Source organism: Brachionichthys hirsutus, chromosome 9, assembly GCF_040956055.1.
Source record: "Brachionichthys hirsutus isolate HB-005 chromosome 9, CSIRO-AGI_Bhir_v1, whole genome shotgun sequence".
Lineage (NCBI taxonomy): Eukaryota > Metazoa > Chordata > Actinopteri > Lophiiformes > Brachionichthyidae > Brachionichthys > Brachionichthys hirsutus.
This window is the reverse complement of record NC_090905.1, coordinates 4,685,264-4,703,207: the sequence shown is the minus strand read 5'-3', so window position 1 is coordinate 4,703,207 and position 17,944 is coordinate 4,685,264. Positions and strand designations below refer to the sequence as shown.

The 17,944-nt window shown below is 41.9% G+C and overlaps 1 protein-coding gene across 1 annotated transcript in view; it reads left to right on the top strand.

Annotated features, from left to right (window-relative positions):
- The first annotated feature begins 2,778 nt into the window (after positions 1-2,778).
- ncanb (neurocan b) overlaps positions 2,779-17,944 on the top strand; it is a 64,140-nt gene continuing 48,974 nt past the window's right edge. Inside the window, exons 1-6 of the mRNA XM_068743503.1 lie at positions 2,779-2,851; positions 8,765-8,988; positions 9,122-9,290; positions 14,388-14,562; positions 16,278-16,405; positions 16,947-17,240. Coding sequence (XP_068599604.1) covers positions 2,779-2,851; positions 8,765-8,988; positions 9,122-9,290; positions 14,388-14,562; positions 16,278-16,405; positions 16,947-17,240 — 1,063 coding nt within the window. The remainder of the gene's footprint in view (positions 2,852-8,764; positions 8,989-9,121; positions 9,291-14,387; positions 14,563-16,277; positions 16,406-16,946; positions 17,241-17,944) is intronic.

The following is a 17,944-nucleotide window of genomic DNA, read 5'->3' as shown; positions in this document are numbered from 1 at the left end:
ATGCAAGCTGTGAACAAGCAAAGTCAAATCCTTGTATTTATTTCCTCTTCTTCTTTCCTTTGATCCCTCCATCCCTTTTTACCCAAATCCCAATTAGTGGCATCTTTTACTGTGAGCATGAGTATAGCTCATCATCCATGCATAACAGAACTTACTAATAATTTGCACCTTTCAAAATAACAATTACCGGGTGCTATAGTATAACATTAGCATAATGCAATGACACTAAAAATCCTATCTAATTAAAGCACTGTGCTTGTATAAACCTGCAGACGCCATTGGAGCATGTCTTGGGTTGAGCTGCATGCACAGACGTATGCACTAATGAGCTCATATCATGTGCACACATGCATGTCAGTATTAGTATGTGCCCATGTTTTTGCACTTCATTCATGCTAGAAGCGCACAAATTTGTGCGCTTTGGTTGTTTTTGTAGATTGAGCATTTATTTTACAAGCATGGCAGACGTCATTGTAGTGCAGAGCTGTTGCATGTTCTCCTCACTCACAACCCATGTCTTCTTCAGCTTATCAAGCAGTAAGGAAAATGCTATTGCTCGAGTGTGAGCTGTTTGTGTGTGATGGAACTCAAGTGTGCATGGCTTATGTGTCTCAAAACATAATGGTGGGCTCAGAATCTGGTATTCTGTACATGCAGAGCATTGGGGGGAAAATTTATGGCTGCTTAAGATTCCAGTTGCCCCTCATCCACTCAGGCTTGGCATTTGAGTGGTGCTGGAATAAGTGTTGGCTTTTTTCTTTACCTCTTGCTCTCCTCCATTTTCCTTTCACACTCTTATCACCTTACTTCCTCACACTTTTACTGCCTCTTTCTCTCAGCATCTCATCATCTACTCCACCCCCCCATCTTTATTCCTGTCACCACCTTTCGCTTTACCTTTCTCTCTATCTGATTCTTGACAACTTTTTCTTCCTCTCTCTCTCTCTCTCTCTATATATATATATATATAATATATGACTTGTAACTGAGCAGTTCAGCTAGTTACAGCGTCTCTTTCACAGCATGTTCCGTCCACAGAACAGTTTCAGTTTTTGAGACCCAAGCCGTCCTGCTGTTTCTCCGTATACAAGCTGTAGAAGCCGGAGGATAGGGTATATTGAAACTCAAGAAATGAAAGAAGCCATTCAGGGAAGATGAGTGCTTTGCGACAGGTACAAACACACCGCCGCCCCGTTTGTAGTAGATGAAAACCACTGAAGTCATTTATGTACGACACAGTAGAGCAGGCTTCTTGCTAAAAACCTTGGTAGAATCCCTCTTAAAGGAGCTTCTGTTCCGCCGTGGCACAGCAGAGGTATTTAGTAGGAGGTCAGCGTTTTTGTCCTTAGCTGCACCTTTGAGACCGAGTCAGACACACCAGTACTGCTGTTACTGACACTGTCTCTCTATGTACAGCATCTCGACTACCAGCCTCCAAATCCTTTTCTCCCCCTCTCCTCTCTTTTCCTGCCCTTAAGTTCTGCTTGGCCCACCACATCCCCAGAGACGCTGCATTCATCATTTTAAACATGAAGTCCCACAGTCGGGGTGGAATTTTATGGCAGACGTATTTTAATTCAGTGTATAAATACACACAGAAAAGGGTAGAAAGGCCCCCGGTTCATTGCTGGCTTGCTGTCAGTCAATCACTCAGATGGTTAAATAGTTGAAACTGAAGGTTTGTGTCACGCTGGGCACATTTCCCACCAAAGATATTCAGCCCATGATGAACTGAAATTGTCGCTAATGTCAAATTAGATCCCTCTGAAATATAAAGTGAAAACAAAGCCTGTGTGTGTGCGTGTCTGTGTGTGTGTAAATACTTCACAATGAAAGTGCTCCTGTATACATATGCAGGCGCACAAAGATGGCTCCTGTCAAATGGACTGTTCCATGTTTCATGTGTTCCGCTGTATTATTTCTATGCAACAAGGTAACCCGGAGGTCCGTCATGTTGGATTTGGCTCCAGTGCAGTTTCTGTTTTCAAACTGCGGCGGTCTTTAATCTCTTGTTGTTCTACACACACACACACACACACAGCTGAGTTAGTATTTTCTATTAATTCCACAGCACACATTGACACTTGAGTAAATTCTCAAATGAATTATGTCACCAGATCTTTTGTAACTTATTAACACTGAAAGCATTTTATTGTATCGATATCTTTGACATTGATGGCTCAATATTAACTCCTTGGAATAAATTGAGTTTAGCCTCTGGAGAAATGAAGGCTAGTCTAGTATAAGGATTGAGTATAATTCTGTGTCACACACACACAGGGGACAAGTCTTTCATTAACGGCTTTGATTCTGAATAATCCGGGTTTATGATCCCCTGAAATACTGTATTTTAACACACCGTATGCCTCCACACAATAAAGTTAGCAACATGTTTAACAGTCTATTAAAGTTAATTACAACTGCAGCAACTTCCAGTTGGATTATTAGCAGCACTAAAGATATTCATATTTTATGAAGTTACTTTGTTTCATAACAATTTAAACAAACAAAATAAATCATTATGTTATTATTATATAGTACGGTTCAATTTTGCGACCTCACCGCCCTTACAAGCATGGAGCTTGAGCTCACCTTTCATGGAAAGGCTAGAGCAGAAAGTGCAGCTGCAGAGACCCCTCCAATTTCAAACAGAACCAGCATCCATGACATCAATATATTGATGTGTTTATCTATTGCAGGTGGGCATGATAAGCATTATGTGTTGACTTCAGCTTCCTCTGTGAGTTTACAGTCTCTTGTCTTCCCTCTGTCTGCAGGATGCAGGGCGGACCGCCTGTGTGTGGAGTGCAGCCCCTTCTGGCCCTCTTTCTGCTTCAAACTGTGGGCTGTGGTGAGTCCTCATTAAAATCGGAGCAGTCGCCATTCCTTCACCTATGCAGTGTTAACTGTACTTAAATACTTAAATACTCTAATTGTAGATTTTGCCGACTGTTGCAATTCAAATAAGAACGTAGATCTCTTTGCATGAAAATATTCTCTACTGTTAAACTTTGTGAGTGTGGATCCACCTCCTGTCACGTCCCGACCCCGACTGCACCAGGACGTGATAAATTATGTCCCCAGTGAAATTAAATCAGGATAAATATATCTGATTAAAAACCTGGTTTTAGATCATGGAGGGAAGCAGGGGGTTCTGGATAAGAGGAAGAGTGATATAAGATAATCAAGCATGCCCTTCCAATAAAAAATGGAGGCGGAAACTCCAGGAAGCATGCAATAACCCTCTCTTATACTCTGCTAAGCGCTGTCAAACCAAAACGGAACAAAACATTAATATAATGCCGTGTAAAAACCCAGAGGCTTGTATTTATGCAGAATAATAAGTCCCAGGTATCCATTTGCAGATTATGTACACTTATCAGAGGTCAAAACTACTCCAGCATTAGCAATAACATAAAGGACAACTGTATGTGAGAAAAACTTTTTCATTCAGGCTGCAAGACAAAAGACTATTTGCTCTATCATTTTGTGGTGTTGTGGGAATAATGCTTTAGACCCCCTCCACGATGTCCACATTCATTCAGTCTCAGCGTCAGTGTTCATGTCCTGAATAGACCTTGACAGCGTAATCATCGGCCCAATTATTCCTCTCACTTCTCCAGCTCATAATTACCCCAACAGCACTTTAAAGAGGAGACAAAAATAGAACACGTAAAGAAGTTAAAAAAAAAAAAAAAACTCAGATCTCCGACACTAGCACTCTTCTTCGCTGCAGCTTTGAAGAGTGCTAACAACATCACTATTTTGTTAAATCTCCAAAATATTTATTTTACCTTGATGTTTGCGGAACTCATTAAAATTTGCTTTGATTTGTCTGAAAAGCTGGAGTTTAGGATCTTAATCCCCTCATTGTGTGTCGGCATCGGCAAGTTGCCCAAACTGTGGAAAGAGACTTGTCGTTTTGCATTTGTTTGCATATCCATTTCACTGACTTCCGGCAGAGCTCGATTTTACTGAGAGAAGGACAGGAAAACTTGGTAACAGGGTTTATGAAAAGAGTAATGAGGCTCTCACGCAACGACTGACACAGAAAGAGTCATTTTGTGTATCTGTACATCTACTCGTGTTGTTCATCAGACTCTCTATCGGTCTGTTCGGCTGTTTTCTTCCTATTTTGTAGAAGACTATCCAGTATTCACATTTGTTCTCTGTGCTCTCTGTACTCTCAGTACTCCCCTACTGGGTTTCTGCCTGTGTTTCCATGTATGCAGGACAGACTGTACACCCCCGCAGCGCTCTCAGTGGCCTTCCCAACCGTCTGCCCCGTCTCTCCGCATTTTATTGTTTCTGCCTTCTGTGGACGGGGAAACAAAAAAAAATCCTCACTGGACCTGGCACTCAGACATTTCTGTAGCTCAGATTCACCAGCAGAGAGATGATGAAAATCATGGAGCCAACTCCTCTGTCTTTCTCTGTGTGAATATATTTGTGTTGAAACCCTCAGGTTACATCTGCCAGGTAGTTGTTGCAGCCAACTCAACGAACTTTAACCATCAACACACACCTGCACACACACACACACTCAACAACATCTCAGAGGAGCTTAGTAATACACTCGCAGGTGCCCTTCGGAGGTCATGCAAACACACACTCCCAGCTCCTGCTTCTGGGAGTTCATGTTCTTCCTTTGTTTCTTTATCTCGCTCCATTCCTGCATTTTGTGCGGAAGAACTTGAGGGAGTTCCTGAGAACAGCTACTTTACATTCATTATTTTTCAAACCATCATTAGGAGTTTCAGTTTGATCTGGGAAGCTTCATCTTTGCCGATGACATACTGGTGTTCTTTTCATGCTATTTCCATGTACACCTTTCTTTCCTCTGCTTGTCTCTGTGTGTCACCCAGATCTTGTTAAAAGAATGCTGTTCTCCACATCCTGCTGCTGAACAAGAAAGACAGTGCGCAGTGTTGTCGGACCAGCCACATGCACACAAACGCAAACCCACACGTTGTGCAACCGTCCTTGATAAAAAAAAAAAAAATGTTTTATTCATATCGGAAGATCAAATACATTCTATTGGTTCTTACCCGTTCCCGTTAGTTTTGCTCTTATCGCTTCAGTTTTATTCATCTGGAGTTAATGGCATTTTTTTAACAATACATTTATTTAATCTTTGATGTGTAATGTTTCCTTCCCAGAATAAAATTAGATCTATGACAAAATTTGCAAAATACAGGATGAATGTGAAGACTGTTTTTCTGCTTTCTGAAACAGTGGTTTTGCCGTATCGCTGTATTCCCAGGTTTAAGTACATCGCTGTCCCATGGGCGAGGAACATGTTTCTGCCTGTCGCTACAATTAAAACGGTTTAAACAGATTTCATTGCATTGCATTGTGCTGCTGTTGCCATGGCACCGTGGCGCTGCGTTGACCTGGGCCTGCTGTAGTCCAGTCGCTTTTGTTGTCAGCTGTCATTTCTTAACACAGTCATCAAGCAACAGCAGCAAGCCTCCGTCAGACTGCTCATCTGCTATGATTTATCACCCTCACGTACTTCATGCACACGTACACAAAGATGTAATCAGCTGACGCAGTCCCGGAGTGGCAACTACAGGACGTGAACTACATCAGTGGTGGCAGCTCCTGATTGGCACAGTGTCAGAAAACAACAACAACACAGACATCTCAGTAAAAGGCATAATGAGAGAAAGAATAAAAACAAGAGCGAGAGGAAAAGGAATGATATTCCCAATAATTATTGTGTTACTCTGAGCATGTCTTTTCACGCCCACCTTGTTTCTCTGTTCAGCTCTGTGCCTGGGTTTAAAATTTCAGTGCAGTGCAATGCAATGACGGCTGGGCAATCAGTGATGATCACATAAATGCCACTGCAACACAGTGGGGGGAATAAAAAAAAAAAGGAAGATTAGCCGTGCCTGCCAGCTCTTGGAAGAGGAGCCTCCGGGAGGAGCGTCCTCTCACTCCTTGTCCTTTCTGTCTGACACAAAGATGCACGATGAGGTCAAAAAAAAGGTCACACTGTCCTGACTTGAACTCTATCTTGTTATTGAATGTTTTTAAATGTTTCGCTCTTTTGTTCCTTTACCTGGTATTCAGCTTCAGCTTTTGCTCTCTTTTTACCCCCCAGCAGTAGCCAGGTGAGCCTTGTTTAGAGAAGGGGGGGGGGGCAAAGAGCAACACAAAATACAGACAGCTCTCAAAACAAAAGACAATCTCTTAAGCTTGTGACAACATTTCCATCTAAATGCAGATTTGATATAACAATAGCAAGTTTGCATTTTTTTTTGTTTTATTTTCTCCTTTTCTCCTCTATCTAATGTAGACATTTCCATTTTAGCTGTGTCTATTTGGTCTCCTGCACCAGCTAGTAAACACAAGTATATATTTATCAAAATAAGTGTTTGCAGAAAAGTTGAAACGGTGAGAGAGAAATGTGAGTTTGTGATCATAACGCTTCTCGGGCTTCATTTGCTATTGGCAACATAAGTGGCATGATGCTACCCAAATGGGGCTTTTCCAGGTGGAACCTGGCAAAAACTGGCACGTATAATAACGATTATTGATGCCTAACATGCATCAATTGTGCGTGCGTGCGTGCGTGCGTGTGTGTGTGTGTGTGTGTGTGTGTGGCAGTTTCAACACACTTCCTACAGAATCACCAAATTGCATCTATACATTTTTCCCCATCATATCCTCTTGACTCCTTTTCCACATCGCATCAATCCAATTTCACTGTGACACAAGCCTCCAGCTTTTTTCACTGTATGTATTTTCCCTGGCTTGCCTCCTTCCACTGCTCAGTGTTTTGCGTCGCCGTAGTCAATCGTGCGTGTTCATATTTCTTTCCTTTGTCTGTGTGAGAGGAAAGTACATCGCTTCCGCTATCAAGTAAAACAAACACAAAAGCAAATCAATTTTCTTCTTCAGTACTTTGTTTCCTTGAGGGCCACAAACTGCTCAGAGAGAGCCACTTCTGGTCCACAGTGTTGTACGACTCACATTTTCACCTGGAGTACTTTTGCTAATGAAAAAATGTTGAATCCTACAAGATGAAAAACTTGCATCTCCACCAATAAAACTGATTAACACAATAAAAAAAAGCAATAACTGCACTAACTTGCAGATACTCCAGGATGATTTTAAAACAATAACTTATTCACAATCATGCATCGCTTCAGCATACTGATGAAGACATGAGTTGACACTTTTGATTTAGACAAAACAGCAAACTTTGCAAAACGGTGCATATTTCACTTTGCATTTATATCGCAGTATAAAATCAAGACACTTCCTCAATGGATTCCCAAGATTGCTGTCAACAATTCAGTCTTCAACCAAATCTGAAATGTGGTCACAGTCTGCCATTTCTGTTCTGTGTTTTTGCAATGCCGCAATTATGTCACAGTCAAATTGACCTTTTGTGTTTAAAATGTCAAGGCTTCATCAGTGTATTCTACCAGACATCTGTGTGAAATTTCATCATGATTTAGAGGATTAGTGCATGATCAAAATATGTTTTGTGGGGTCACAGTGACCTTTAGCCTTTGCAGTTAATGGGATAAACAATTGGGCTTTCGCCACCGGCAGTTGCTGCTGTACGTTAAAAGCAGCCGAGAGAACAGGTCTTGATCAGCTTAGTCATAACACCCACATTGCTTTTCTTATTTTGTCCAACTTGAGCTCTCCTTTAAAAGCCTGCCACATATTGTTTCATGATTTAAGTCTCTCACCGCTGAAATTAGAGGCCATTTCAGAGTACCAAAGAAGATGTCAGTCGACGAAGCTGAAATGTGGGTATTTATGTGTGCTTATGTATCTGCTGGGAGGGGGACATGTGGTAGGAGTGCTGATGTTAAGCCATCATTGGAGAGACACTCAGCCTCTTACCTTATGCAGCTAAAAAGGCATCAATGGCTGCAGGAACAAGCAATGACAGCAATCCATGAGTCTGATATTTGTGTGTGCGCCAAGGCACAGTTACCATCCAGTAACTGGAGTGAAAAATGGTCCAAGGATTTGTGTGTTTACATGTGTGGAATGCAAATATGAACTGAGATGCTTCTACATGTCAGAGTATGCGCGCACATCATACAGCACATCCACTGTTGTTAAGCTTGGCAGTTAAAAGTAAGACTTAAAGTTGAATCTGAATTGTAAAGTGATTAAAAAAATAAAATTGGTTAGCATGATTGACAGGAAGATCTAGAACAGAAATTAAAACCCACAGTTTTTTCATGATATGTAGGCTGAAGATAAAACAGTCAAATGATATCCAGAGGAAAATTAAGTAGGTGTATAACGACCAAAAATGCTGATTTGAAGTCTGGTGGATACTATGGGAAGAAGAGGGGAGAGAGAGAGAACGACTGGAGAATGGATGGAGAGAAAGAGCGACCCACACAGCATTTTGCATGTGATCTACCATTTAATTAAAGATCCGAAGGCACATCCCTGTAGCGTGTAGCATGTTTACGAGCATCCGATCAAACAGGAATGCAACGGGATACACAAACTAGTGCTGCAGAGACTGACATGGAAAAGAAATCGATCGACTCGTTTTCTCCACTTTTCAACCACGCCGTTCCGCCCACTTGAGCTGTGCTTCTTTTTTCTTTTTTTTTAACATGGTTTTCTTTTTTTTATCTCCATCTTCTCTTTCTTCGTAAGATAGCTTTTCTCTTTATGAACTTATTTTTAATAAGCATCAAACAAGGAAGTTTCTGTTTCAACTTAATAATAAATAAATTATATGTCTCCTCTCCTCCTCTCCTCTCCTCTCCAGGTTTAATCGGTGCTGACACTGCGGTGAATATGCGTAAGGTGACCCATCAAACAATCAGCGATGAACTCTCCAAAACCATTCTCCTCCCCTGCCTCTTCACCCTCCTCCCGAGTTCGTCCCTCGAACCCCCCAGGATCAAGTGGACCAAGGTTTGGGGTCAAAGAGGCTCTGATGGCATGCAGAGAGAACAGTCAGTCCTGGTGGCCAAGGACAATGTGGTCAAGGTACAACAAAGCCTCAGATGCACCTCATGAAATGCTGCATGTAGTTTTCAGGTTCCTCCAAAGCACGACTAGCTCAGTGTTTCATCAGGCTGTTTCTCTTTCCCATTTCCATCATCACACTCCCTCCTTCCAGGTGAAGAAGGCCTTCCAGGGCCGGGTAACGCTTCCTGGTTACAATGCGAACCGCTTCAATGCCAGTCTTGCTCTGACAGGACTCCGGTCTAGCGACTCTGGCCTGTACCGCTGTGAAGTTGTGGTTGGCCTCAGTGATGAGCAGGACACAGTTCCCCTGGAGGTCACAGGTGAATGAATTCGATATCTGTTTTAATGAAGGCAGAGATTTTGATTTGATATCACATTAAAGATGTGAAATTCCATGCTTGAACTGTTTTCTAGTTGCATTAAACAACTCTCGGTATTTGTCCAAATATTTAATGTTCAGCACGTAATACAAATGCAAGAAGGACTTGGGGACAAAGTGTAGTTCTGAACTTCCCAGCAGTTTAGAATTGTTAATTAAAGCCAACCACTCATTCATCCTGTTGTCAGGCAATTTAACAGGGTTTATAGCTGCAGTTATGTAACACCAGTGGTAGAAATATTGCAATTAAATGCAAAAACCAAAACCTGACAGAGAGGGAATCAGAGCAAGTTCAGATTTAATGAAAGTTTCATCTAATTTTTGTCATTAATTAGTGAGTAAAGACCCATAGTTTTAATCTATGTTTTGTAATTCTGAAATAATTAACAGATACCTCTAAAGCATTATAAAATGCTTATTTCTGTGACTCAGTATCACCTCTTGGCAAATTTGATATTACCATCAACTGATGAGTAACGATGTGCACTAATTAACACCATTTATGTCCTTCTAGGTGTTGCATGCATTCATTCACGCAATCATCTCTGCCAACTTTCCATCCTTTGAGCTCAGCTCCTCTCATTGCTCTGAAGGTTTTTCACGAAGAATAATAATGATCCTCATTTCCATGTCAGATGAGGTTGTTGACTGTACACGATCAATGTGTGATGATGGGAAAAGACAAGGGAACGAGACGATATTAAACAGTATTGACACAGACCGCTCATGTGCTGTGTATGTGTTGAAATTCTAATTAAACTAACAAGGCAGGGACCCAACAGTGTGCATAATTGTGAAATAGTGTTGCTGTGAGAGGCTCTGTATGGCTCCCTGTGGTGTAACTAAATGCCTATAGCATACTCTGCACTATCTGGATCCACAACATCTGTACCTGGAGGTAACTCACATTAGAAGGACTATAATCACTATTATCATGACTCCAGAGAATCAAACAGTGCATTAGCCAATGCACACTAATCTGTGCTAATGTTAACATCACCTCAAAATGCCCAGTGGTCTTAGTCATCAACCCGGAGAGAGCACATTACCATAGATACCCCTCTGTCATTGAGAGATACTGTCACCCTCCACTCATATGGCCTGCATACAGATGATATTCACGCATGCATTGCATACTGTATTTATGTGGAGATATTTATGTGTGAGTGGTTGTGCGGACAAACCTAAATTCAGTAAGACAGAGGAACACTTTCCCCATGACTCTTGTCCGTAATGCTCCACCCCCTCCTCGTTGGTCAGTCGATGGAAACACTACGAAAACCGATCCCCCAGACAGAAACCTATTAGGAAGCTAGTGCGGAGTAGCCGTCTCCAGGGCTTATTCTTAATTGGCAGTCACGATGCACGGCAGACCACAGACGTCTTCACATTGATTCTATGGAGTGTTTAAGGAATGAATTAGCAGGTATTGATAGCACTCAGCTATATCAATATCATAGTAATTCACACTGCTCTTCTCATGGACTTATCTGTGTGTCTGAGCTCCGATGAGATGCTCCTCCTCTTTCGCTGTCTTTCTTTCTGTTTCTCTTGCTGCCTTAGTCTGACTCACTTGTTTTGTGTGTGCATTTATTTTCCTGGCACACTTCTCACTGGTCAGTTGGCTGTCTCACCAGTTGGAACACAGTGCTATTGATTGTGTGTGTGTGTGTGTGCGTCTCAGCTGCCGTCTATGGTGAGATATGGCTACACACCATTAACTGCTGCGAGGACAAAAAAATTTGTATTTCAGCACTGGCCTTGTTTAAAAACATATTGTCGTTTTCTTGCACAACTACTGCACGCAGTCTTCAGTTTGAGTGAGATTCTGCATTCATGCAAACTTGATCTGTTTAAAATCTTTTCATGTCATGAACACAATCTACAGTTTGCAGACACTTCAAACACAAAGTTCCTCTTTAATATTTGCTTCTCTCCATATAGCTGTTGATATGAATCTGTAAAGAATGCCTATATGTAATACTATTACACTTAAAGTTGATTTTAAAATAAATTTTGAATGGAGTCGCAGGTAAATTCTGCAGTACTCTGTTTAAAGGCCATGCAGCTATTTCTATAATGTGTGTGGAAGCTGCCCATGGTGCAGCGTTTAAAAAAACAAGAAGTAATGTCTTGTGGGAATTAGTGCTAATGTTGGCAAGGTAGTTTCTCCTGAACAAGGATGGGGAAAAACATTATTTCAATTTTTGTAGTCTATGTTTGGCTTTCGTATAGCCTCGTTTTCGTTTACAGCGTACAGTAGCACGTCTGTTAGCAACAGTGTCCTGCAGACATATCTTTGTGCCCAGGCTTAAAAATAACAAGTCCTTCAAAAATAGTTTAATCTTCTTTAGAAAAGTGGAGAAATACGCACAATAGCTACAGTATCATGATAGTTTATTAAACTATGTCAAAAAAAATAAAGTACTATTATTTCTGAAAAGAAATAATAAGCAGGCACATTGGGCGACAGGTAACCCAGAGGGTAGCGAAGGGGACGGCTAGCCCGAAACCCCGATCCAGAGGCGAGCTTTCCTCACAGCGAAAATTTTCATAATAAAATTGATTTTTTATTTCAATCTAAACTGAAATGTGACAAAGAAAACTTTAAGAGCTTTGAAACCTTGATGATATTTTATTATCATTGCTGTTGCTGTTATTGTTGTCGCAATACATGTCTCTGCCCCTGTTCAGTCTGTCCTCATTCTATATTATTCATTCATTCATTCATACTGAGTGAAAAGAGACTCTTACCCATGGCTTGAATTGAGGCTGAGAGAACTGCTCCTGATCTAAAACAGCTAGATATGTTATGGATACTAAAAGGTTAAGGGAATTACAGCACATTAATAAATGCCTTCAGACATATTTAAATTGTTTATACAACATTTATAGCTGAATTGCATCTAAATATGACGTTCATGTTACCTATTTGCAGGACTAAAAAACATTGTCGTCTATAATTGAGGTTCATTCAGTTTTTCAGCACTGACTCTACTTGAGAAGACCATGACAGTAATTAAAGAGGTCCACTGACAGCCCCGTGCTTGTAATCACATTTGTTCCACAGGTCTGTTGTGAAATCGTATGGGTTATTTTAGAAGAAGAAAAACTGTCATAGTTATTACAGGACTAAAACCAAAGGGAGGCGTCAGGCTTGCTTTTCAGCTAAAAACAGATCATGGGGTGAAAGAGAGAGAGAGATTGGGGGAATGGAGAGAAAGAGAGAGAGAGGGTACTGTATTATTCAAGACAATGACACTAAAAGTGTCGCTTGCTGCACCACTGGTCTGTAATCATGTCTTGGCTTCTTAAATCATTAGATGTTGTTTAAAACGGAGCAGTGGGAGGTTTATGACTCTTTCATCACCTTCGCGGGGCATCACCAACAAATCTCTTATCTTCCCACACCTGAGAGATTCCATGCGGTCCTGCACCTGCCAGCAGCACCAGAGGAAATCCTGCAGCCGCACGAAAGCACAGACTTAATCTTAACATTAGTGCACACTAATTGCTCCTAAAACAGGGCTCCAGATACTTTGGCCAATAATCGCCATGTAAGAGAAATACATAGTATTGATTTACTGAATAAACACACAAATCGAGTTTAGCTGAAGATCATTATGTCCTAATCACTGGATGCCATCCAACTTTAAAATACAAATCCGTTACCACTCATGCCCTTTTGGTTCTGAGGGGGGGGGGGGGGCAGTTCCATAGATTACGGAAGGAGGAGCCTGACATTTCTGGAAATTGGAGAAACAGCCTGCCAAAGCCATCAGATAAACTGGATTAATCATGGATTAAGGACTGGCTGAGATGGAATCAATTCAAACAAAATAAATCGACATTATTTTTTGTCATGTGTAACGCACAAAACGCAGCACTACCAAGGGAACCACCTGCTCAACAGGGTTACAATGAGGGCACCCTATAAAACACACAGCTTTCCTTCCTGTTCCTGGCCCTGGAGTCTGTGTGGATGTGTAACGATGCATAGGATAAAAATAGAAGTATTGGACGTTCAACTCTCATGTGGAGCAGGAGTGGGTTTCCCATATTGAGAGTAACCCCTTTCTCTTCGGTGTGTTTTTAAACCAGTTAGCTAGCATCTCTGTTTGAACAAAACAGAAACAATGAAAGGATGGAGATGTTTGCGAATAAAGAAAGAAATTTAAAAAACACACATTTCTGTATGTGTCTGTGACACACAAGCACAAATTGCCTTGCTTGCTTCAATTGCCAAGAGCCATGCTCAAATTTCCATGCTGTCTTCCATCTCGCAGGAATCTCTGTCACTCTCCCAGACAAAGCCAGCCAAGATAAAGGAGCTGTGTTAGCAGCCAGACACCCACTGGCTTTTATCTGGCTGGGTGATCATCAGGGGAGACGCACTGCTTGACTGGCAGACAGAGGTGGGAGGTGAAGGGACGTGGACACTTCAGAAGTGAATCCTTTCACATTTAAGTGAACAATATGCTCCTTTCACAGCTCAGGGAATTGTGTCTCACTTTATTCCCCGTTGTGCCTTCCAATTGTTCTAACTTGGCATTTGTGCATTCCATTTTGCCTTTCTCCAGCTCTTTTTCACAATGTGGTTCATGCATGCATCTCCTTGAATGCAGAGTATGTCTTCTAGGTATTTCCATCATGAGTGCTGCAGCAAACAATGTGCAACAGGGTGATATTGAGCCTGTGAAAGCAGTAAACATCACCACTGTTTGTCATATATTGTATCCAAGGGCAACCTTTCTTTACTTTAATGAAAAGCCTAGTGAGAGTCTGATGCAAATGAGACTCCGGATTGCAGGTTGCACAACCTGAATGGTGTAATTACCTCTTGCACAGGTTGATCAACATCAATACACGACGAGGATGTTGAGCAGACTTTCTGTTTATGTAGCCGTGAGAATGTTGATGCTTTAGTTTAATTGCACAATGTCGCTGTTCATAAGTATTTATTTGACCCGTAAGGTTGCAGGTCATAAATTCATATTAAGTTTCTGGAGTTAAGTTTTGTATCACTTTTTGGCTTCAGGTGTGGTATTTCATTACCGAGCCCCCCATGACCGCTACACCCTGTCCTTCCTGGATGCCAAGAGGGTGTGTGTGGAGAACTCGGCAGTCATAGCAACGCCAGGCCAGCTGCAGGCCACCTTCGCTGATGGCTATGACAACTGTGATGCTGGCTGGTTGTCTGACCAGACTGTACGGTGAGGTTTTCAACTGCTGCGCCATCCATCTGGCTGTATATTTGTTCTCGTTAACATTTGAGGTTTAGCATATCCTATCAATTAAAGTCAAATGAGCCAAAATAAAAAGATAAATAAAATGCTATGGGATTATTTATTTGATATAATGATATCTGAAAATCTAACCAAATGTAAATTCCAGAGGCAAAAGGACATCCGCATACGCTGTCGCTGCATCTGAGTCTCCTGATCCTGACAGTTATTATCAGACTTAGGCTTAAAGCAGAAACATTTGCTGACAGCTCGTTTGTTGGACCAGGTTTCTATTTTAAAAATTTCTACCTGACAACTATTCAAGCCCAACGCGTTTGATAATTTGCCACACGATCAAACAGTGTAACAAAAATAAATGCACTCTACCACTAAAATCAGCCTACAAACAGAATAAATGCTGAAGCATTGTGAAAATATGAAGCGTGGAAATCTGAAAGTAATTTAGATGCTACTGGCTTTTTTTTTTATGAACAAAAGGTGCAATATAATTGGATCCAGTTGCTTGTTGGCACCCTGGAAAGATGATTAATTTCATCTGGCCCCTTTCAACTGTTTGCCAGGCTACTGGATGTGCGTCGGCTTGTGACCTTCCATAAAGTTAACATTACCTATTAGAGCCCATCTCTCCACAGAGCTCTCCACATCTGCATGTTAATTTCAGTTGCTACGACAGAAAAGCAGACTTTATCGTGTTACTGACAACTCTTCACAGCCTTCCCGCGGCGGGTATCCTTCCATATTACTTGCTATTCTTCCGTTCTGCACTCACGTTGTTGTCACAAGGGAGCGATCTAATTGGTCCAGAGCCAATATAGGCTCTGACTGCACATCAGCAAGGAGAAAAGTATCCAATTAATACTGTGTAAAAATATAGATATCGACTGTCCCCTCATCAGCTGCCAAGTAGAAATGAAGAGGCTGAGACCGGAGAGTCAACTCTCTTGTCATTCTCTGATGAAAACAGGTAGTGATTTCAGAAATGGACAGCGGGGGTTCATGGTTGGGTGCAGGCATGTGTGTTTGCATCTGTGTTTGGCTCTTGTTCCAACTACTTCATAAGTCCCTCTCTGCCCGGTGTAATCTTTTAATCAGCCTCCTTGCCTGTGCCCCGGTGCTGCTGGAATCAATGTTCTTGTGGAATAATTGTTCAGTTGGAGCCTGAATATATATCGCTGTTTTCTCACAGGCACGCCAAGCCACTGAAGTAATCTCGGATTTATTTTAACCTTTACTTGACTTCCTACAAACCAGCACCCCCCCCCCCCCCCCTGTTCTCTACAGCTCTTGTCTTACTGGACTTCTTGAATTGCCAGAACATTAAACATAATAATTTCCAACTGTTTTTGAGTGTCATTATTCAATTTGCCCATGTAGAGCAGAATAATTAAAGCAAGTAAGGCATATCGAATGAATTACCTTGCAATTTCTGTTCTTACGTTGTTGTTGTTTTTAATCGTTTGAGCAGTATACCAGCATGCCTCTTTTTTTTATTATTTTGGTAATATTTTTGAGTAATCTTTGTGTACTTAAACTCATAGTATTCATTGGAGCAAATGTAGCATTCAGTCTTCATCTTATTTTGTATGCCCGTGAAAACTCATCTCCAGAGAGCCAGGTATGTCCGCGGCTGCCGATATTAATCTCCCTTTCCCCGGCCTCTCTCTCTCTCTCTCTTTCCGCAGGTATCCCATCCAATCACCTCGGCCTGGCTGCTATGGCGATCGCGAGGACTCACCTGGAGTCCGTAACTATGGCAATAGGTCCCCCGATGAGCTGTTTGATGTCTACTGCTTTGCTAAGCAGCTTCAAGGTAGGAGTCAGGAGCTTCAGCCATAAATTTTGGTTTAGTCATGCACAGGCCCGCTAAGCTGTGGGTGTGCAGCGTAAGAACGCTGTGACCAGGATTAATAGTCTGTTCACACATAAAAAAAAAAGAGGGTAGTCGGAGAGGGAGGGGAGACGAGCTCACGGAAGTGAGAAGGAGCCTCCTCCTGTGGGCATGCGATAAGTGGGTCAGTAGTGTTATCCTTTAACTTTAATTTTCAATTTGCATTTACTCAAGAGGCTAAATCCCACTTTAGGTGGACACATCTTAAACTTATCATTATCTTTTATATTTGCTAACCCGCTCCACTTTGCAGTTATTATCCAGCCGATTAGCAGCTGAAGCAATGATCATCAAGGCGTAATAGTCTGGTCATAGAGAGCTTTGAGGATGTTGCATTTGAACAAAAAGAACCAAAAGCCCCGGCAAGGAATGATTCAAGCAATGGTCTCCTCTAAATAAATAGGCCATGTTCCGAAACACACCCAACTGAACCCTCTGTCTCTTGGGTCCTGTCTTCTCCAAGGTGAGGTCTTCCACTCTGCAGTACCAGAGAAGTTGAGCCTGGCCACCGCCTCCACCCACTGCCACTCCCTCGGAGCCCAGCTGGCCACCGTCGGGCAGCTCTCCCTCGCCTGGCAGGCCGGCCTGGACCAGTGTGATCCTGGCTGGTTAGCTGATGGCAGTGTCCGCTACCCTATCAATGTCCCACGGAAGAACTGTGGTGGCGATGAGCCTGGGGTACGGACGGTTTACAACAACCCCAACCGCACCGGCTTCCCCGACACCACGGCCCTGTTTGACGCCTACTGCTACAGAGGTACTGACACCTTCCTTGTGGTAATTGTCATGGTAACAAGAGGGACAGGTCTTGGGATCCTGGTTATTAATTAGTGCACGATGTTTGTGTCAAACACATGAAGTAAAGATTGTATGACGTGTGCGTCCCTCGGGTTGATTAGATTCAAGATACTTTATTATCATTATGCGAACATAATAAAATCGTGTGAAGGCCCACGGCTTAAGGCACACATCGGAACATAATCAAAAACAAAAACTAAATTCTCTCTTAAAGAAACAATATATATATATATATATAAATGGTTTGTATTCTGTGTGCTACAGCCTTTAAGGGAGAAAGAGACGAGGAGGGAGAGAGTTTGAGAGAGATGAACGCATGAAACGAAACCAATGGGAGTTTGCACTGTCTCTGTGTCTGACCTTGTCTTTTATCATGCGGCAACTGAAAACGGAATAGTTAATTATATCGTCACTTTGGATTGACTTTACACCGCAGTCTGTTCACCGAGATTTTATAATTCATCAGACCTCTAAACCTTATTTCTGCTTTTCTGACATCCCCTGATGTGCCACAGACTGATATTTGACATTGTCGTCATTCACAGCTTCAACTTATGACGTTTTCACTGAAGCGAAACATCTGCGTAAAAAATCAACGATTTTACATGAACAAAGACTGCATGAGTGCAGAGCAGCAACAATCGTCAAAACAATCAGCTGATC